Genomic DNA, 22,295 nt, shown 5'->3' on the forward strand with positions numbered 1-22,295 from the left:
CTTTTCTTGAGGACCGCGACACCGGGCACAGGGGGCAACTCGGCTCCTGGCCGACCGCCTCGTCCGCCCCCAGGTCCAGCCGGCCCCATGGGGACAAGCTGCGACGCCCAAGCGGGTGGGCGGCCGGACGGGCAGCCATTTTGTGTACCCTCTCGGGCCGGACCTGAGGGAGCCGGGAAGCTTCGACAGGCGAGCCCAGCTTTGATACAGCACGTCCGGGAGGAGCAGCCCTGAGGCACCGCTGCTCCGCGGCCGGTGCCGCCTCCCGGGGCAGGGCAAAGCGAGCCGGGGCGGCCCCGTGAGGAGGCGAGGAGCGGGCGGAGCGCCCGGCGCCGCCTTTCCGTCAGCCGCAGCAGGCAGGGCGGGGGGCCGGGCAGCGTCGCAAAATGGCGGCGGACAGCGAGGTGAGCGTTAACCCCCCCCGCTCCCTTCCCTCTCCCTCCCCTCGGTGCCTCAGCCGCCGCCTCCCCGCTCACCGCCTGCCCCTCTCTCCCCACAGCCCGAGTCGGAGGTGTTCGAGATCACGGACTTCACCACCGCCTCCGAGTGGGAGCGGTACGTGCTGCTGCGGGACCGGGGAGAGGGGCTGCGCGGCTCCTGCCGGGGCTCCGGGGGGCTCTGAGGGCTGGCAGGCGCCGCCGCCGGGACTGTTCATCTCCTTCCCGGCCCGGCCGCCTTTCTGGCGGCTTCGGGAGCAGTTTTTTCAAGTTTTCAGCTACTCCGTGGCCTTGTTTTGTTGTTAGGTGAACTTAGGCGGCCCCAGAAGGTGTCTGTGCCCCATCATCGGGGTTAACGCAGCGCCAGGGGCAGGGGGACCGGGACAGTGTGCCTGCTGGTGGTACTGCTCGGCAGGGCTAAGAGGATCGAGCCAAGCCCTTCCTGAGCTTAGCGGAAGATCTGGCTTAATGTCTGTTTGAAGGGGATCAGAATAAACATCTGGAAGAGCTCTGTGGGTTTTTATGTTGTATTAATAATGTAGTCGTCTCAGATGAAGCCCTCAAAAGTTAGAAGAAAATTTCAGGTGAAGATTGCTCTTGGATTCTTGGTGTACTATTTCATAGAAGTCCTGGAATCATTAAGGTTAGAAAAGGCCTCCAAGATCATCTGGTCCAACCGCTCCCCTACCACCGGTGTCACCCGCTAACCCATGTCCCCAAGCACCACGTCCAGCCTTTCCTTGAACACCCCAGGGGACGGTGACTCCACCACCTCCCTGGGCAACCCGTCCCAATACCTAACCATTCTTTCTGAGAAGAAATATCCTAATTTCCAACCTGAGCCTCTCCTGGCGCAACTTGAGGCCGTTCTCTCTAGTCCTTTCACTAGTTATTTGCAAGAAGAGGCCGACCCCTGTTTCTTAAAATGTCTGTATTGGTAATAATGACTATGACAGAAGCAGGCAAAGATTTTAAGCGCTGTCTTTAAATCTGAATTTCAATTACAATTATGTGTCAAACATTTATTCTTTCTGTCAACAGTGAAATAAGGGAATATTTTCTTAAAACCAATCTGCTGCAGTACCGGACAAAAATAAGCGAGATTCTATAATCACTCAAAGCATGTTCATAGCAATTGCTAAAAATAACTGTAATCTGCAGTGTAAACGTAGAAGTACCACTTCATTCATACAAGGAAGTGGTTCTGTTCCTGTTGTGATACTTGGTGTTTTTTTAAAGTATTCCATAGTAGGACAACATACTGGCTGCTTTAGGGAGCTGAATTACAGTGCAAGCTGAACAAGTCTTCAGGAAATAATGACTTTTCCCCTTCCTACTAGATTCATTTCAAAAATAGAAGAAGTATTGAATGACTGGAAACTTATTGGGATTTCTTCAGGCAAACCTCTAGAAAAGGTCAGTTGCTGCTTCCAGATGTTCTGTTAGAATTCTTAACTAGCAATCCGTATGGATGTGTTTACATGTGCTGTCATTTACGTAAGTGTGCCAGGTAATGATTTATATTGGGAATTTCACTTGTAAAGCTGGCTACTGGACGAACAAGTGCTGTAAGTCTCTTGGTGGGTTGTCTGGAAAATGGTCTCCTTTTTTCTTTTTCTTTTTTTTTTTAATTGCCAGTTTTCAGTCTGGAAATACAGTTCAAGCTGTTTGAAATTCTCAAGGAGTTTCTCTTTGCCTGACCTCATGCCTTCGTCACACCTCATGTACTTATGGTTGAGGTTTTCATTAAGTTTCTGGTGACTCAGTACGTTTCATAGATCAGAGAGATATTTTTTTTTCCCAAAGTCTAATTAGAGCCTTTGTGGTGCTTCTTCGGTCTTGTAAAACAGACAGGAAATTACTGAGCTCTTCTGCATATTAGAATATTTAAATACATAAATAGAATATGCTTATTATCGTGAATAAAATTAGCTGTTTTGGTTTGAATGGTTGCCATGTTTCCAGGCAAGTTTTATGATACTTAATTTTAGTCATGATACAAACTATTCAGAATTAATATTTAAGGTTGACAACTAGTTCACTATTTTATTTGTCAGTGTATTCATACATGTTTTGTTTTCTAGACCAGACCTCTCTTTTTGCTTTCCAGTGAGAAGACACTCTTTACAAAGGGTGGTTGTCCAATTTGCTTAGTTTACTAGCAGCTGTAAAATTCTGTACAGTGCTGTTTATTTTTTTCCCCCTTATATATCCTCACATGTAGTATTGTTGCTTAAAATTTAATTATCCTCACAGAAGTTTTGCAGGTTTTAGATATGTAATCATTTATCAGTGAAAGCATGTTCAAAGTAAATACTAAAGAAGCATTTGCATAGATTGGTAGGGTTGACAGGTAGGGGGTGCAGATGCTTAAGATGTGTAGTTCCCTTCATGTGAGGGGAAATATTTACCTCTTTATTACCTCATAAATCTCAAGATTTTGTGGGGGACAAGATTTCCTTGAGATGAACATTATTAGTAATGTGGATTTTAACATTCAGATACCTTTAGTATGAAGTGTTTTGAGAATCGTATTCATATATCTTTAAACCATGCCTTGCTATGTAGAATAAAACGGTAGCAGAAAAAGGTGGACAAATGTTATAGATTGTTTAGGCAGTATATTTTGTAAAGTTCATGAATGTTAACATAAATTTATGTGATGAAACAAAAGCCTTGTGTGTGTGTTTGTTTATTTTTTAATCTATAGGGTATATATACCACAGGAACATGGGAAGAGAAATCAGATGAAATTTCATTTGCAGACTTCAAATTCTCAGTTACCCATCATTATCTTGTACAAGAACCCAGTGACAGAGATGGGAAAGAAGAACCTGCAGAAGGTAGCTTACAATTCTCTTTTGCATCTGAATTATGTCACTGGCATAAGCATATGACAGAAGACAATTTCAAAATGTGGAATTCATAGTGCGTTGATTTGAATCTGTGTGGAATTTTGAGGTGTCTGATGGGTGGGATCTGACATCTCTGATTTTAGCGTTTTACATTGGACAAATGCTAAAGAATTTACAAACTGCTGAAAAAGTAAATTGTAAGTTAGCTGAATGGATGCTGATGCTTTTATGTATCAATTTGTTTTGCAGATGCCCTCCCTCTGCCTATGCAGGACTTGTTGTGCATGAACAACGACTTTCCTCCTAGAGCTCACTGTCTGGTAAGATGGTATGTATGCTGCCTCTCTTCTTCCCTAAAACAAATAAACATAGCAATTGAAAAATCTTTGATGCTGACAAAATCTTTTTTTTTTTTTTTTTTTTTCCATCCAGTGTTAAAGCTTAAGGAAAATGGCTCTTTGTATGGGATGCAATAAAGAGCTGAAAAAAAAAAAAACCCACAGTCTTTCCAAAATATTTTTTTCTGAATTTCTTAGACTAATCAGGCTTTAACGTGTGTGAAATCAGATGGATTCTCAAAAACAAAGCTTTAGCACCTTAAGAGAGGAAAAAACTGTAATAACAACCAAATACTTCTTAATAAAGCAAATCTGTAGCAGATTATTGTATTCATCAAGAGATTGTTTTAAAGTATAAATAATTACAGTTATTATTAACTTAAGTAGTAAACTCAGAACTGATAGATCTGGAAATCGTCACGCTACTTTAATAGTGTTTGAATGCTCATGAATGCCTGTAGTTACTGATGTGAGAATCTGCAGTGCTACATATCCAGTCACTTCTTGACCTCTCTGAAAGAGGGTCTCAAGTCCAAATAACATATTCACAGTCTGTTGGTGGCAATTCCATTATTCAGATTATAATATCTCTAACAATTCTGTGTTTAAGCTGATTTACTAGAAAATAGAAAAGTCATGTTTTTTTGTTGTTTTTTCTTTTTTCCTTCTCGCCCCCTCCAAGGTATGGCTTGCGGGAGTTTGTGGTTATTGCTCCAGCTGCAAATAACGATGCAGTTCTTAGTGAATCCAAATGTAACCTGCTGCTGAGTTCTGTTTCTATTGCATTGGGCAACACTGGCTGGTAAGTGAAAGCCTAAACTTTTTTAGTATGTCAAGATGAACTACTGTACTTCTATTTTTAGGAAAAAAGTATTAATTTATTAATGAATTACATTCTGAGTTCGTTGTATTTGCACCATGATGTTTAAAAAAAAAAAAGAGATTAAAAAACAGTCTTCCCATGGTAACTATAAAATGATTATTTCGGTATGTTTATATTCATGGTTATTTAAAAACCTCCAAGTCTTTAAAAACTGATGCAAGTTAGTCGAATAATTGGCATACAGAGCATAAACTCTGGAAGAAGCTTTCTTATCTGTGTGGTAACAGTAACTTATCATATTCCTCAAAAATACTTAGACTAAAAATTAACCATTGATAAGCTTTTGTGTTTGTGTTTATGAAACAACAATTTGTTAGGCATTCCATGTAATGGTGAAATTAATATTTTTCTATGATTCATATTGAGCATTTTGTGTTCCACTAAGAAAATGTATTCTAAAAATATGATATTCAAAATTTTTTTAGCTAGTTCAAAAGGCTATGAGATAGCATGACGTTTTAAATAATCTGAAATATGTTTTATAGTCAGGTACCATTATTTGTGCAAATACATCAGAAATGGCGACGAATGTATGTTGGAGAATGCCAAGGTCCAGGAGTTCGAACTGACTTTGAAATGGTTCATCTCCGCAAAGTGCCAAATCAGTACACGCACTTATCGGGATTGCTGGATATCTTCAAGTCCAAGATTGTAAGTGCATCTGTATGTGTATGCCTGATACTAAGAATAATTCTATTATCTGATTGCTGTACGTTCACTTCTGTCTTCCAGGGATTTATTTTGCAAGGGTAAGACTCACACTGCCAATACCAACAAAGTCTCCTTCCAGATACTGCTACTCTGTGTCTAGTAGTAGAAAGTAAAAAAAATATGTTTTGTTGCTCAGTTGTATTTCATTCTTCCATCTTTGTTTTCCACAGGGCATGTGAAAGAATGTTTCTGTTTTGCAGTTTACTTGTAATAAGTCTCTTCTCAATTTCCTTCAAGCAAACACTATTTCCTCTTTGAAAAGAGAGAGAAAGGTTGGGGTGCAATTTTTATTCTGATACTTTGTAGTTCCTGCACCCAACCAATAAATTAAGAGGGAAGAAAAACATGATGGAAATCTGAGAAGTCTAAGTGGACTTTTATAGAGGAGTATGGGGGACTGCAACGCTTCACAACTGATACTGGTAGTCAGCAGTCTCATCAAAACACTGAGAGAAGTCCTTATTGAAAATCTAACATATTCTAGATTAGAGTTACTTGTGAATAAACAGTTAAATGGAGCATGTAAATGTTGCATAGGTTTTAGAAAGCTTTTAAGCTTAGTTTTGCAATGAGTGTCTTGTTGAGCAAAGACTTTATTAGTAATTCTTGGGGTGTTGCAGTTCAGATAAAATTAGCTATAATACGAACTGTCATAACTTAGGTTCTGTTCAAGGATATTGTAAAAGATGTATTCTTTACACTTAATTTTTCCTTTAATGTTTTCAAGGGATGCCCACTAATGCCACTGCCTCCAGTTAGCATGGCCATTCGGCTTACATATGTGCTTCAAGACTGGCAACAGTATTTCTGGCCGCAGCAGCCACCAGGTGGGAGTTTTGTGTCCACAGAATAACTTGTTTTAAGATAAACAATTAGTTGATGCTAAAGAAAATGTTTGTGTATCTTGCTGGAGGAATTAAACATTGTTTTCTGCATTACTACAAAACGCTTTAGTTACAACTCTCTGTGATGAGCTAGTAAATCTAAAGCTCCTCTGAAATCATGAGTTAGAAATATACTTTTTTTTTTTTTCATTAGAATTCAGAGATATAGTTTGTGATGCTTCTAAAACTGTAGGGTCTATTGAAAGAGAAATGGGTGACTGTTTATAGATCTGTAAAGAATTCTGCCCTGGGCTCCACAGGGAAACGGTTGGATTTAGGTTTTGATAGATGCTAATACTTCACACTAGTATTGGGCAATAATTTCAGTAAAATAACTGATTTTAGTGCTTCATTATTTACTTATTTATCTCTACTAACAATGGAACAGGAGACGTCTTTTCTATGTTCATTTAAACTTTGAATTTAAAAAGTCCACAGTGTTAAGTAATCTAAGTAGTTGATGCATTCTTTTTGTGTAGGAAAAAGTGCTGATCAAGCTTTTTACTATAGGAGGTCTTAGGAAAGGAAGGAAAGAAGAAAAGTAATGTGTAGTCTTAAACCTAAAGTACGTATACCAGACTTGATAAGTTTATGCAACAGTAATGCTCTTTAGAAAAATCTGTGCTAGTTTACTCACTTGGTAATCTCACACTGAACTCGTACAAGCTTGCTTGGTGGTAACGTTTTCTTGGGCTCCAAGGATTTGCTCTTAACAGACCTATTCATATAGAGATAGCATCAGGAAATAAATTATAAACTTCTGGCTCAAAGTTAAGCAAATCTATAGGAAAAAGGTAGGTTAGTTTCTTCTCAACATGTGTTTTTATTAGTAACGTGGTATTTTAGGCACAAGGTGGTAGAGCAATTAAAAGGCCCAAGATCTATTCTTAGCTTGGTAGTAGGTTTGCATAACAGGATGAAGTATTTAGGGTGTACTTAGAGGGACAGAACCTGTATGACATTAGTCTCGTTGCTAATTATTTGACTTTTGTTTCCTAAAAACAACAAAAAACAAACAAACAAAAAAATCAGATGCACAGATGTGTTTTGAAGGATCCCTACAGAGTAGCAATGAATCATGCTACTCTGGTCATGTGTCTTGCTTTAAGCAGGTTAAATAAACTCTACTCTTCTAGAAGTTTCTGGATAAAGAACCAGGAGTAACAGTGTATTGCAGAATCTTGAGACAAACAATGTTTTTACTGCTGTTGCTACATGCAGTTGTGGTTATATCTTCTTTGTGAATAACTAGACCAGGAATTTATTGCCCTCAACCACTCAATTAGTTATTCTCAAATAAAGCCAAAGAATTTGAATATGTACTTTATCTTCTCTGAAGAAGAAAGTTGGAGAAATAACTTAATTAATTTATTCAAATACTTTGTCTGTTCTAATTCCTCTGTTGTTTTGTATGCAAACAATTTATCAGATGCATTTGAAATTAAGGATCAGAGGTCGTAGTAACATTATTATGATGTCTTTACAATATGTTATTACCCATTTAAATTTTTGATCGGGAAAGAGTGTCAACGTTTGGTTTGTCTTTAAAATGTATAACGTGGGAAGTGGTTTGGGATGCTGGGAGGCATCTTTAGCTTTTTTTAATTTTATTTATTTATTTTTTTTGTGGTAAAAGGAATCCCCCACATCACTGGGTTAAGGCTTTAACTGCAGCAGACAACAAATTCTTTCCATAAAATTTTCAAACAACATTTTCAAAGTAGTTGGTTTCTCACTCCTGCAGAGTTGATTTTCCAGAGTCTCTCTTTTCTGCCTGGAACTGATCTCTTGCCTAAATCATTTCATGACAAAATTTGTGTCTGTTTGTTCTTTTGTGAACATAGACTCTTTAAGGATACCCTTATAGCTTTATAGTCATCTGTTCCTGCATAAATGGAGTAACATTTGTTCAACGCAAGTGACAAGAGTTTTGTCTGTGTTTTTTATTGTCCAGTTTCAAGATTAATTCCTAGGTTCTGTTGGAAACAACTACTTTGGCTTTGTGCTAGGATTACATCTTCATATCTCTGTAACCTTAGCTGTTCAGCTTGTTTCTGATGAGCTTACATAGTGTAATCTTTTTCCTATCAAATTAAAATGATACGCTTCTTAAAATACTCCACAAATTCTGTATTGATCTGTCTTCAGATATAGATGCACTAGTTGGGGGAGAAGTTGGAGGTCTTGAGTTTGGGAAGTTACCGTTTGGTGCCTGTGAGGACCCTATTAGGTAAGATAAGAGTTTAAAAAAAAAAAAACAACAGTTTTTTATAACCTCCTTAGTAGAGGACTTAAATGTGTGTTATTTGAAATCTGAGCTTTGCCTGCATCTCACTTAATTATGTCACTAATAGAAGGTTTTATTATTCAAGTACTTGCTCTAATCACAAATAATACCATTTACGAAGCTGTGTAATGGTATTCAGAGTTCTGGCTTGTAAATGTTTCACCATAAACTTTTAGAGTACTCAGTTTGTCTCTGAAATTATTATGTTGAAGTGTACCTTAAATTGGGATAAACCTTAAAAATGATGTACTTTCATTCAGCAGTTGGACTTGTTTTTTTCTTGTACTATGACATTTGTGGGAAACTTAAAATGAGAGGGTCTAGTAACTGAGTTATTAAAATCCCTCTAACACCCTCTTCTGAATGCCCATCACCACTCAGCAAATCAAGGAGTCATTTAATGCATTAGTGTTTAATGCTGTAGGAAATGTATGATTTATTTTTTTTCTGTACTGGGATACCTAGGATATAATGGAGAGGAGTGTTGAAAGAGTTCTGTGTGCCAGCTACCACTAAGGTTCAGTGTAATGCTGGGTGACATGCCTTAGAATAACCAAAGGAACGTATACAGCGAGGAAAACATGCATGCTTCTGGACTTAGCTGCAAAATATGTATAGAAATTTAAATATGAGCTGTCATGTATGTCAAGATCTTAACTGTGATGGAGTCTTAAATCTTGTTCTGTTTCAGTGAGCTCCACTTGGCTACCACATGGCCTCACCTAACAGAAGGTATAATTGTTGACAATGATGTTTACTCGTAAGTATTTTGCTTGAACTGTAGTATCTACCTGTGTACTGCCTTGTTAACTACTGCATTTTAGTTACCCAATTCCCATGTTTTTTGTTAAGCTTTCTAAAGAGTAGGAACAATATATACTGATATTTCAGAAAGGAAAAAAATAATTGCTGTCTACTGATTTAATTAATGCAGAAATGAGTTTTTGACATGTAAAATTACTTTCTTTTCATGTGTGCTAAAGTTGAGCTGAATTCTGCTTACACTTCTTATTCTTGTTAATTGTGTTGATGAAACAAGGACTCTTGCTTGAATGTCATAATGTTTGTCATATTCTTTCGTGTAATGTGGTGTATGTTATAGCTTCATGGCTATGATGTTCCATTTGTTAAGAATTTGATACTCATCTCTTGCATACCTATGGTGACAGAATTACCTTTTTTTCTATTTTTTCTTTTTTTAGTGACCTGGATCCTATTCAAGCACCACAGTGGTCTGTGAGAATCAGAAAAGCAGATAATCCTCAGTGTCTATTAGGTAAGATAACTGAATTTCCAATCTTCTACTATAGCTTTTAGGCTATTAAGACTTGAGTTTAGAACTGAATGGTTGATTACCTGATGACCTCTGTTTCCTCACTCCCCTCATTTCTTTGAGTGGACTATATTATGGGCTTCTTTTTCCAAGAAAACAAGCTTGCATTAAGCACTGTGTGTGTATATCAATTTCCTTAGTTGGATCAATTTGTCTGTGACAGGATTGATAAGCCTGGAGAACAGTACTATTGCCCATCCTGGCCTTTGAGCTTGTGGAGGAAAGGGGTGAAGAAATGGATTAAACTGCATGCAGGACTGTGCTGTGGAGCGGTGGCCGATAGCTGTTTAGCTGTGCATTTCCTGAGGCTTTAATTATGTGGTTTAAAGATGTTTGTGCTTCAGAACAGATTATCATGTTCTTGCAGACTAAGAGAGAATGTATCATCCTTCAAGAATTACTTTGAGATTTAGTTTATTGTTCAATGACATTTTAATTGTAGTGGTTCAGAAACTTTGTTTCTCTTACAGGTGACTTTCTTAATGAATTCTTCAAGCTTTGCCGTCGGAAGGAGTCAACCGATGAGATACTTGGAAGGTCTGCGTTTGAAGAGGATGGAAAAGGTAACACTGAAATCTTGTTGATTTGTGTTACTTGGTATTTAGATGTTTCACAAATTTTGCCTTTCTTACCCCCCTTTTCCTGACTTCAGATTCTCTAGCATGTTTTACTTGTTACTCTTAGGCACTTTCTGGAACATTTCTGAGTTGTCCGGTCAGTGCTGCCTGGTACCATTTCTCAAGAGTTCTTGGCGAGCCTAGCTGCCAAAGTCCCTGAGGACAAATTCCTGTGTCATGGTTATTTTTTTAATTGGAGAACTAGACTTGACAATGTACTAGTATGTACAAGAGTTGTTTTTGACTATCACTTCGTGGTTTCTTATTTTCTTAACTTTTTTCTACCTTTTGAAGTACCATGTTCTATGTTTTTAACAGCCAGTTTAAACTGTTTGAGAGTCTGTCCTCTAATTTCCTTAAAACATTTACCAAGATGAGGTTTTCCAGGCTGCAGTAATTGTTCACTTAAATTTGTTTTAAATCTTTCTAACAATGTAATTCATTTTATTATAAAAGAAGTTCCAAAGTTTACCAGCAACAACTTTGTCTGGAAAAAAATCATCTTGTTTGAGTTCCCTGAAGACTCTAGAATATGCATAGACCACGTATGGTCATATATAGTGATAAAACGGGATTTACATAAGGCTAATCTAAAACTTCAGCATACGTTTGAATAGTCTTTAACTTAAACATATTCTCTTTTTGCTGTGTGTAAATGAAGTTTATACAGTAGCTTTATAGCAGGCTTTTTGCTGATACACTGCCTGTCTGCAAGTATGCAGTGCTTGCAGCAGGTGGCAGGCGCTACCTGCAGCCAACCCAGTCTAGTCTTTGTTCAGAAAAATAAATCAAGGCGGTTGGTTTGTGACTCCTGGTTGTGCTGTATGTCTTTGTGGCTAAGAACAGTGAGTATTGAGGATCAAACATAACAGCACAAGGGTATAGAGTGTTAAAAATCAATACAAGATGAGTAGGCTGAATATGACACACGAACTATAAGAGCTGTTTCTTTCTTTTTTTTCCTTGTTTAATGTTACAGAGGTTGCTGATATTACTCATGCTTTGTCGAAGCTCACAGAGCCAGCACCTGTTCCAATCCATAAGTTATCAGTCACAAATATGGTTCACAGTGCAAAGAAAAAGATTCGCAAACACAGAGGTGTAGATGAATCACCTTTGAACAATGAAGTTCTGAACACTATTCTTCTGGTAAGTGAGCTACCAGTGCACACCAGATTCATAAAAATTATATTTCCTGCTTGGACTGATACATTTGGTTTATAGCAGAATTGCAATTAAAAAAGTTTCAAATGTCAGTTCAATTTTTGAATTACCATTGATCAGCTTCTTGAAACACAGCCTAAGTTGTTACTGGTGCAAGTTTGAATTTTTGTTTTTGTTTCTTCAAGTTCTTATTTCCTGATGCTGCTGAAAAGCTTGCAGATGGAGTTGAAAGTGGAACTAGCCCTTCATCAGGGAACAATCCTCCTCCAGAGAATGAAGATTATGTGAGTTTTACTGACTGACACTTGAGAGAGGGAATGCACAATTTTTAGTGCGTGTTAATACAGACTTTGCTGTGGTTGCCTTCTAATAGATAATCTTATCTTTGTGGAATCTCCAGGTAGAAAATAGTGAATGTTTGTAGGTGGTGGTTTTCCTTATTTATTTTTTTCCTTCCAAAGGCTCATTTTTGGTACCTTACAGGCTTAAAGCATTAGTTAGCCACTTGTATTGACAACCAGGACACAGATGGTATGGTTTTGGAGAAAATGCCATTGATTCTACATTTCTTGCTTTCTTTTATTTTTTGTGTAGAATCTCTTCAGTCAGTTTAAATCTGCTCCTTCTGATAGTCTGACGTACAAACTAGCTTTATGCCTTTGTATGATAAACTTCTACCACGGAGGAGTAAAAGGAGTGGCACATCTTTGGCAAGAATTTGTGTTAGAAATGCGCTACAGATGGGAAAACAACTACCTTATCCCAGGGTAAGATTTGTTTGTTGTTGTGTCATAGAAAACATCATTTCAGGAACAGAGCAAGTTCACTATGACTTTGAAATATGCCAATATTTATATTTATTTGTTTGCTTTCAAATGCTATCTTCCATTTTTATTACCTTTCTTCCCTAAAGCAAGAAAGGCAAGAGAGACTAGGAAGTGTCTGTGCCCTCCATTGATCTTCGAGATGTCTGTAGGAAGCTCAAGTTAAAGATTATATGAAGGAGGAAAAAGAAGCTTATGCAAATGCTTAGCTTCCAGTCTATCATGAGATAAAAAAGAAGGAGATAATATAATCTGAAATACCTTTTCTTTGTGGTGGTTTCACCACTTTTCCAAGGGAGCAGTTCCAAGTTCCTGCTGGTATAGTAGTCTTTTTGGGCAGTTCGTGCTGTCTCACCTATCCACACCCTTTCCTGCTTGTTGCAGACCAAATGAAGGGCTCTGTCAGGAGGAGGTGTCAGTGTAGAGTAAATGTATCAGTTCCTTTTATTTTTTTTGTGGGTTGGACTGGGTACACTAACAAATAAAATGGAATGTGAACTGTTTTAAAGTGGGGTCAAAGGTGCTTAATTTGTTGCTTGAAAACAGTTACTCTTTTAACATCCAAACAGAAAATTGACAGGAAATGCAGAATGTCTCTGTCTTTTACTGCTGTGAATGATCTTTGAGCTCCAGATATGATCTCTAGGAAATAAACGTAGTTTAAATTCTGGGCTTGTTCAATCATAACTTGTCTTCTGATACCACAGAATTGCTGCATAGTTTGATTGGTGGGAGTGGGTTCAGTGTGGATATTTGTCCTTTTCTTGGGTTTCGTATGATTTAAGGCTGTGCATGTGTGAAAGATTCAACTTCATAAATGATAATAGTTACTTCTACCTTTTGTTAGATTAGCTAATGGCCCTCCAGATCTGAGATGCTGTTTACTGCATCAGAAGCTTCAGGTAAATATCCCAAATTTAAGAATGATTTTTCTCCTAGGGAAACAGTCAAAATCATAACCATTATTAGCTAAATATGTTGGGTTTGTAGACTTAGTTATCCTTTACTATTTGGGTCTGGACATCGTTCCTTGGGAAAATCTTTGTTATAGCACCAATTCAATTGAAATAATAACTTTTGGAGTTTTAAGAGATTATTAGTGACTCTCCAAGTACTCTATGGTATTGTTTCCGTAAGAGAAGTAATTGTTAAGCACTTGTTGTTTTTCCTTTAACTTGTTAGATGTTAAATTGTTGCATTGAAAGAAAGAAAGCAAGAGATGAGGGGAAAAGGGGGAGCATGTCTGATCGTTCACCTGGTGGTTCTTCTGGTGATGCTGGAAAAGGAGCAGACCACTCTGGAGATAACTCAAAGGAGACTGATAAGGAAAAAGAAGTTGGCAAGTCTTGGGAATCGTGGAGTGACAGTGAGGAAGAATTTTTTGAATGTCTAAGTGACACAGAAGATCTGAAAGGAAATGGGCAGGAAAATGGAAAGAAAGGAGGAACCAAAGAGGGCAGCAAAGAGCCTGTGAACTTAAAACCAGAAGGTCGCCTGCATCCTCATGGAAAGCTGACACTGCTGCACCCAGGAGAACCTCTCTACATCCCGATAACACAGGTTAGGTGGCCAGAGATGAGCCCGGTGTGCAATGTGAGACTGATGCAGTATGAGTCATACCTAGGGTTGTGAAATTGTATATAGTGTGAAGGTTATAGATTTATTTGTGCTTAAAATTGCTAAGGGCTTTTGCCTGAAAACCTTGTTTTCCATTTTGAAAACTTGGTGAGGCTGCTTAAAGTGAAATCTCACATGCTCTTGTTTTATTTAAGAGTGTGTCTCCTTACAAAATTTCACTCAAACCAACTTTTTTTTCCCTTTTAAACCAAGAACTAAATTGTCTTGGCTACCTTACATTTTCCTTAGTAAGGGCTAAGAGTAGGAGAACTATTTGTAAGCTTGCCTTTTTCCATGTTACAGGAACCAGCACCCATGACTGAAGATTTGTTGGAAGAACAGTCTGAGGTGCTAGCAAAACTAGGGACCTCGGCAGAAGGTGCACATCTTCGAGCACGCATGCAGAGTGCCTGCTTGCTCTCAGATATGGAGTCCTTTAAGGTAGTACGACTTGAAAAATTCTGTGAGACTGCTTTTCTCTTAATTAAATTGTTTCTTGTGCTTGTGTTGAACAAGTGTGAAGGTTTTTATGATGAGTTTTATTGTTTTCCTTCCACAAAATAGTTTCAATATAGTTTAAAGTTGATAATAAAAACCTATTGAGAAAACTGAACACTTTAGAACCTATGGCTATCGAGTCAATTATAACGTAATGTTCCAGTAAATTTGTACAAAGTCTGACTTGTGTGGCTTTCTTTAAAACGGGAAAAAATGCACTCAGTTGATATTGGGAATTAAAACTCAGGATAGGCTGTACAAAAGTGTCAGAAGAAAATTGAGCATCAGTGTTCTGAATCAAAATTACGTGTGCCTCCCTCACACCACCTTGTAAGAATGAAAGGTAAAGGTGCAGAAAACAAAATAATTTTTACAATTCTGTATTTGGAATTTGGGGAAGAGATGGATACAACTTCAAAGTACAGCTGAGGATGTTTTGTTATTTAGTAGGAGGGATATGTTATCACTATTTAAAGGTTCTGTACAGCTGTTCATTAAATTGGGATTGGACTAGCTGTGGTTTTGAGTAACTTGCTTCATTTCTTTGCTGAATTCTGTAGAGGGAGCTAAGAGCACATAAGCTGTTTTTAACAAAGGATTTCAAAACTCTAAAAGGATTTGAGATTCTGTCATGAAATATATGTGTGTGGGCATGCATATGTTGCAGTGCGGCTGTGTAATAAAAGGATGCAGGTGCACTGTACAGTCAGACTATTTATAACATCAGTATCAATTTATTAGCAGTAATCCATATCATATTAGATAGACATAGCAGTTTTATTTCTGTGCTGCAAGTGATCTTAAACCTTGCAGTAGAGCTATAGAACCGTGGTTTGACAGGGAAGTGCACTTCCCATAGGTACCTTGCATAGATGGCTGGGTTTCCTTTTTGTTCTGGTGTAAGCTTATATGTGAAAATTAATATTCATTGCATTTATAAAGCACCAGATAGAAGCTTGGCTTAACAGTGAAATTTTGAGCTTGCCCAAAGTAACTCATGAATGTACTGAATTTTGGGAATAAGAGGAAGCTTTATTATGTATTGATGTGGGTTCCACACACACTTTCTGCTCCCCAGCTGCCATTCTCTTAGTTTGCAGTTACTTTCTCCCCTCACCCAGGTTTCTTTCGTACTGTACTTTGACTGCAAGCAGAATTCTCAGAGTTTCTGGCTTGTAGCCTGTGCTTCGCCCTATAAACGACATTGCCTTCCTACCCAGGCTATGACATCTTTGTAGGATTTTTCAGGTACAAATTTTATCTCATTTTCTTTCCAGGCAGCTAATCCTGGCTGTTGTCTGGAAGACTTTGTGAGGTGGTACTCCCCTCGGGATTACATTGAAGAGGAAGTGGTTGATGAAAAGGGGAATGTGGTAATTAAAGGTGAGCTGAGCGCCCGAATGAAGATCCCTAGCAACATGTGGGTAGAGGCCTGGGAGACAGCAAAACCAGTCCCAGCACGGAGGCAGAAGAGACTCTTTGATGACACCAGAGAAGCAGAGAAGGTAAAAATTTTGTGGCTAGTGATAGTCTGATCTGTAATGCTTGTACAGACCTTACAGCAGCCCTTTCTTCATCCAACAAGATTAGAACTATATCCTTTGAGTGATTCAACTGTTCCGTAAATGGCTTAGAGTTAATCAGAAGTCCTTGCTGCCATACAAGTGTGTTTGGAATCTAAAATCTAAAACTGTGTGGATTGTAGCTTTACAAACAGTTCTACATAGGTACTTCTTTGAATTATTAGTAAATAGATCTGTATCAGCATTTGTGTGTTAGGAAACTAAATGTTCCTAAATAGTGATTATTTTTAGTTTCATTCTAACTTGCTGGAACTGTAAGCAACCACTAGGAGTTGAGTAACATCTACCTATTGATTCCTGTCTCGTAATGATACTCCCTTCTTGTTACTTTCATGTAGCTACTCGTCTTTTGTGCTTAACCTTATCTTTGAGAAGAAGTTTGGAGCACTAATGTATTAAATTTTCTAACGTTCTAGGTGCTTCATTACCTTGCAGTTCAGAAACCAGCTGACCTTGCAAGACATCTCTTGTCTTGCATCATCCATGCAGCTGTACTCAAGGTAAAGGAAGAAGGTAAATAATGTTTAATAAATTATTAAGATATTATCACATCAGTGTTCAACCTAAAATGAGAACTTGCTTGTTTCTTTTTCTCCTAATAGAAGTACTAGAAGATATATCTTCAGTTAAGAAGATTATTAAACAGATAATATCCCATTCCAGTAAAGTTCTACGATTTCCAAATCCAGAGGACAAGAAGCTGGAAGTAAGACTTCTATATTGGCCATAGTTGAAAACTTGATAGATGTGTGTACTGTTCATGGGAGTGCTAACATAACATATTTTTTGTTTTTATTAAACTCCTGCAGGAAATCATTGCTCAGATTATGAGTGTGGAAGCTATCATCGCCAGAGCCAGGTCTTTGAAAGCAAAATTTGGAGTAGAGAAATGTGAAAACGAGGAGGAGAAGGAAGATCTGCAAAGGTAACTGATTTTCTTCCCTTTTTCTTGTGATGCCCTTTTTTAGGAGTTTCAAAATTTTAGGACATCAGAAAGTGGTGATAATAAAGAGATACTGAAGAATCACACCTAATAGCTGTAAAAATTCAGTGTCCATGTTCCTATGCTACCAAGATGTGGTTTGTGGGTACCCTGTATGCCCATCAAAGTAACCATCTCTTTAAAAGCGTGTGATACAGATAATTTCAATTAAATTTGTTTTCTGTTGATGGTGCTGGAGATTTCATTATTTTTGTGTTAAGTGAGTGGTGCACACGATCAACTTTGTTGCAATATATGTAAAAATGGAAGGACAAGAAATTTAGTGTTTTCTATAATATGGAATTAAATGCTGCCCAGAGTTGCATTTTCTCATTCTACTCTCCATACTAATTTTAAATGTATTATTGAGGAACCATAGGAATGAAAAGTGACAGTACGTTTCACTGCATCTGACTGCTGTCAGACTATTTACTTTTTGCTTAAGCAGATGAACATGGAGAGTTGTGGGGCTCTCCCTGGGCTGCAGCCTCCTTCAGGGCACATCCACCTGCTCCTTACAGTTTACCCATCTTCCTTAGGAGCCTGGCTGCCAGGTGAATTAACGGAGGGCACCAGGTCCTTTCAGGGAGCGACCTGCAGTCTGGGGGAGTTACAACAAAACAGCTGCGTAATCTGCCTTTCCTGACCTCAGCTGGGAGGCTGCCTTGTGCCGCTCAGTTCTAGCCTGCTTCTGTGGGAAAACAGCTGCTTAGTGTGAGAGGAGGAGCCATGAGGTAGGGGGCAGCACAGAAGGCTGAGGACTGGAGGCCTAGGCTAAAGGAAAAGAAGTGAAGCTGATGGTGTTTGTGTGATGCTGGGAAATGTCATTTGTTTGCCTCAGATTTTTTTTTCAACAGAGAACTGTGTCTGCCAGTTCTTACTCTGTGCTAATAACGCTAGGTGGAGGTCTCCTCATGGGAAACAACGCTAGTTTTAGATTAGAAAATGCAGTAAGCATGATACATACATTTATTTTTTTCAATAATTTGCACTGTCAGATTTGTAAACTGCCTCCTGGAGCAGCCAGAAGTGTCCGTTCTTGGTGCAGGAAGAGGACCTGCTGGCAGCGTTATTCACAAGCTGTTCGTGAATGCCCAGAGGGTAAGAGAGAGTTCTTGACTGCTTTGCTGATGCTTCTGATTCAAATGGTTTGAGGCAGTGCTTAACATGTGATGGCAGTTTATGTTGTCTCCATATGTGCATGTACTTTTATAAATATGATTGAAGGGGGTGGGTTTTTTGTGTGATATTCAACATGATTTTAGCCATAACAGAACCTCATGAGACAAGAGATGACCTGGGATGTGAAACACTGAAGGAAGCTGTTAGGTACTAAGCATTCAATGTTTGATGTACTTAAATGGTGACATCAGTAATGGAACTATAGCACAAATTTCTGCTTTATTCAAGTTGCACAATATATGCAACATCACAGCGAGAAGAATCAAGTGTGCTTATGGTTTCACAAAGGAATGGAGGAATGCATGTTCTAATGTTTAATACTTTAGAAGGAGGAACTCTTTAGACTGAGGCTTGTATTTGGAATACTTTGTTGTATGGAAATTCATGTGCTTAGGAAGAGTTCCTTTCTTTTCCAGTACAACTCTACATTCACTTTACTTACCGTCAGTGTTGCATCTGTTTTCTTGAAACCTTTCCATGACCTATATTGTTATAAATAATCCCTTCTTCTCTTAAGCAGTATTTTTTAATAACTAGCTTGGTAAGTATTGATTTCCAGACTTCTTGGACTGCAGTCAGCCTACAGTTTCTCTCAGAATTTCACCTATTCATAGCATCAAATTGCCTAATTAAAATTTAACTGCATTGCTAATAACAAGGTGGCATAATGTTACAGACACCTTAAAGCCTGAAATCCTGTTTGGATATCACTGCTGTTTTAAAAAAAAAAAAAAAAAAAAGCCAACAACAACAAAAAAAACTAAGATGCAGATGCTTTTAATAGTAATCTCCATTTTGCAACTCAACATAAAAAGGACCATTCTGAAAACAGCCCTGGTTATTCTGAGAAATGAAAATTGGAACATTAGGTTTACCTTTAGGAGAACTTGAGTCTGTAGCATACAAATCTCAGTGTGTAAGCCAGCCTGACTTACCAGCTTCCCTTTAAAGCTTAAGATTGTGCCCGTAAGCGTAGGCACTTGCCTTTTTAGTAACGTGGTATTATGTTTTTGAAGTTGAGTACAAGCTTGTAACATTAATAATCGATAAAGATATATGTAATGTCTATGGGTTTGTTTCTTTTGAACCATCAGTAACTAAAGCTAGCTTTTGGGTACCTTTCACTAGTCACTGGTCACTGTTAAGACTTCTTAGTGGGATGGGAGCGCGCTTGATACAGAAAACCCTCACATTTAATCTGCCGTGAATTATTTTGATAGAGAGCTGTTCGGTAAATAGAAGTTGAATGACTTTTTTGTTCATTACCTTTTGCTTCTGGACTCTCCTCTGAGTTGTGTAAAACGTCTTGTTATATTCTCAAGCTTTCTCAGGAAAATTATGATAGCAAATGCATGTTCTTGGAAGTAGCGTGCATGATATCTCTTAAACCTACAGTCTCCTTCTAACCTCTTGTAAGTCATCTCTGACTTGCCTTTGTTTCTATCTTTCATCATTGGTTCTTTTCTCATCCTTTTTCAAGCTGACTGAATCTTCTGATGAGGTAACCAACTTTGTCCCTCATTTCCCACTCATCTTCCCTAGTTGCATAGAGCTGAACCTTTTGGTAGATACAGCACAAAGCCTGGCATGGTTTATACTGTTGTTCACGTATTAAGTGTAAAAATAATTTTGTGTTTCCAGAATGGTTTTTCCTTATTCACAGACTTCTTAGAGCCTAACAGAAAGTGGAGGAAAAAAAAAAAGAGCAAAACAAAGAAAACCAGCCCACCCACAAACATTTATTCCAGTAAATACTGAATTTTCTGATGCTGAAATACATAGCCTCACCTTCATACTCATCTCTGTTACTGTCACTGTTTTTTGCTTATTAAACAGCCAGATGTTTTGGGGGAGGTATTGATGGACGGTACGACATGGTGGATGTCAGAGTCCAGATACCACCAAAACTATCGAGATAGCAATGCTTATTAACACTACTGAAACTTTTGGACAAAGGTACGGAGGGGCTGGGAGGGAGAACCAGGGAAACCTGTGAAGGAGTGTAGCAAAGGGAATATCCTCTGTTTGTTTCTTTAAACAGTTCTTGTAGGAACAACTGGCACTTAGCCTGGTGACTTACCCTATGTCACCGGCTGCAGAGCTGGGTCCCTGCTCCTGAGGACTGGGGGGAGAGAGGTTGGAAGCAGCATGGGTGTGAGGCTCATCCTAGGGTTCTTCTGTGGTCTTGAGTTGTGGACAGCTAAACACAGACACTGTTAGCGTGTTGGTGTGTAATTAGAAAGTGTCTTATTGGCTGTCTGAGGAGCAGCCAGAAGCTGGAGCATGCTGGTCATTCTTCAGTGTTCAGACTCCAGCATTGTTGCTTACCAGCTCTGAGGCAATGGGTAGTGATGGCAGTGACAGCCATCTGCTCTGTGACATAGCCTCAGTAAGCTGCTCTTTGGCCACGAAGGGCAAGTATGGAAGTAGCATGCTGTTCGAAAGGCAGGTAGCTTTCAGTCAAGACTCCAGGATGTTTGCTGGTTGCTTCTAAAAGGAGGTTGGCTTGGCCATGTGTAGCCACAAGAAGCTGAGGCTGGAGCCCTGACTGAGAAAGGGCTGTTTTGTCTGGTGAAAACCCTTGCTTCACACTTGTCAAAAACCAGGGAGTTTAGTCTAGGCTGAGCTTTACCATCCACATACGAAGGTTCTTCCATTTGACCGTGTGCAGTTTATTTCTCGACATCCCATTAGTGTCTCGCACTGTGTACATGTAAAGCCTTCTGATGTGTTACCATTTCTAATCTTCCTCTTTTTCTCTTAAGAATTATTTTCTGAATCTCACTCTTGATAAACAGCTCGCCCCGCAATTATACTTCTGCTTTTATTTAAGGTTTCTGCAATGCCTCCACTTGACGAAGAACTGAGGAGATCAGGTTCATCAGACGAGCGAAGACTCAACACGGGCACCGTTTCAGACTTCCCACCCCCCACAGGGCGGGAGGTTATTTTGCGCACAACTGTCCCCCGCCCTGCACCCTACTCGAAACCATTGCCCCAGCGCATGTACAGCGTGCTTACAAAAGAAGATTTTCGACTTGCAGGTGCCTTTTCAGCGGACACAACGTTCTTCTGATGTAACTAGCTGGGGTAGCTTGTGTCTTCACAAGTAGAATGCTATTCATTTTCCTTCAGGGAAGTTATCACTTAGAGATTTACCAGCTTGTGGTGAGGAGAAAGCACGGTTGTCATTAGTGACAGAGAGGAGCAGTCCCAAGGACAGAGCAGAACTAATGGCTGGGAAGAATGCTTGCAGCAACTCTGTCTTGGAGGTTTGGCACGGACATGCAAGTAGTTTTATTCAGACCTTTGGGGAAGGAAGTTCAGCTTCTCCCCTCTGTCCCAAGGGAGCAAATTTTGTTGCATAGGCTTGTTTAATAATTAACATTAATGGGCTATATGCAAATACTTTATGTTGAAATTTATGGAAAACGTGCTGCTTTATAGTTCTTAATCAGACATGATAAAATGATATTAGCTTACTTAAATTGATGTGCAAACATGAAGTAATTTGTATTTATTGCTAATCACAAATATTGAGCTCGGTATTTTTTTGTTAATCAGTATGTTGCAAATACTTCTGAAATACCCTTTTTTTTAAGTATACAGTACATCCTAGTTCATGCTTACCTCTCCTAGCACTGCAATAGTTGTCCAAAAAAGATCTTGTCTTGGATGCTCCTGATAAATATAACTAAGGATATTTAGGGCTATTAGCTAACATACCCCTAATAGCTGTAAGTGGATCACTTACTTTGGGATACTTCATATCCTTCTCTGCATGCAAGGGCCAAAGCTGTATGTAAAATACATGTACAGAGGTGTTTTACTGTAGCCAACGTAGTGATCGTTAGAGCCCATCTGAATGCAGCCTGTCTTTAACCTGATGTGATGACACAATTCTATCACATGCTGTAACCTAACCCCCTTGAATATCATGCAGACACTGTGATGTGTATGTGCCAATGCTGCTCTACAGTGATCCCGGTGTGTTTTTATCAGTCAGATCAGTTACTTTATAAAGTGAACTGTAAGAACAGCAGTGTTGTCATTAATAAATCTCGACTTAGTATTTGTTCTCGGCTTCTTTGGATGAATAG

The 22,295-nt window shown here is 38.8% G+C and overlaps 1 protein-coding gene across 2 annotated transcripts; it reads left to right on the plus strand.

The window, feature by feature from the left end:
- Positions 1–51: 51 nt before the first annotated feature.
- On the plus strand, positions 52–22,265 carry RAB3GAP1 (RAB3 GTPase activating protein catalytic subunit 1). Of its 2 annotated transcripts, XM_068687356.1 has the most exons (25): positions 52–404; positions 500–555; positions 1,778–1,853; positions 3,148–3,280; positions 3,542–3,620; positions 4,313–4,432; positions 4,999–5,164; positions 5,952–6,051; positions 8,257–8,338; positions 9,087–9,155; positions 9,598–9,671; positions 10,199–10,291; positions 11,325–11,494; positions 11,695–11,793; positions 12,104–12,276; positions 13,181–13,235; positions 13,516–13,893; positions 14,254–14,391; positions 15,726–15,953; positions 16,448–16,544; positions 16,634–16,737; positions 16,841–16,956; positions 18,012–18,114; positions 19,676–19,696; positions 21,029–22,265. In XM_068687356.1, exons 1-25 carry the CDS (start codon positions 387–389, stop codon positions 21,269–21,271), a joined length of 2,991 nt encoding a protein of 996 aa, XP_068543457.1. In that variant the 5' UTR covers positions 52–386; the 3' UTR covers positions 21,272–22,265. The 2 variants fall into 2 exon arrangements, with proteins under 2 accessions (XP_068543457.1, XP_068543458.1); XM_068687357.1 differs by lacking the exon at positions 19,676–19,696.
- The last annotated feature ends 30 nt before the right edge of the window (positions 22,266–22,295 follow it).

Source organism: Anas acuta, chromosome 6, assembly GCF_963932015.1.
Source record: "Anas acuta chromosome 6, bAnaAcu1.1, whole genome shotgun sequence".
Taxonomy (NCBI): domain Eukaryota; kingdom Metazoa; phylum Chordata; class Aves; order Anseriformes; family Anatidae; genus Anas; species Anas acuta.

Coding starts and splice junctions, on each gene's coding strand:
- RAB3GAP1 (XM_068687356.1), top strand. Junction 16,738..16,840: donor CAGAGGACAAGAAGCTGGAA/GTAAGACTTCTA, acceptor AAACTCCTGCAG/GAAATCATTGCTCAGATTAT. Junction 16,957..18,011: donor GAGAAGGAAGATCTGCAAAG/GTAACTGATTTT, acceptor TTGCACTGTCAG/ATTTGTAAACTGCCTCCTGG.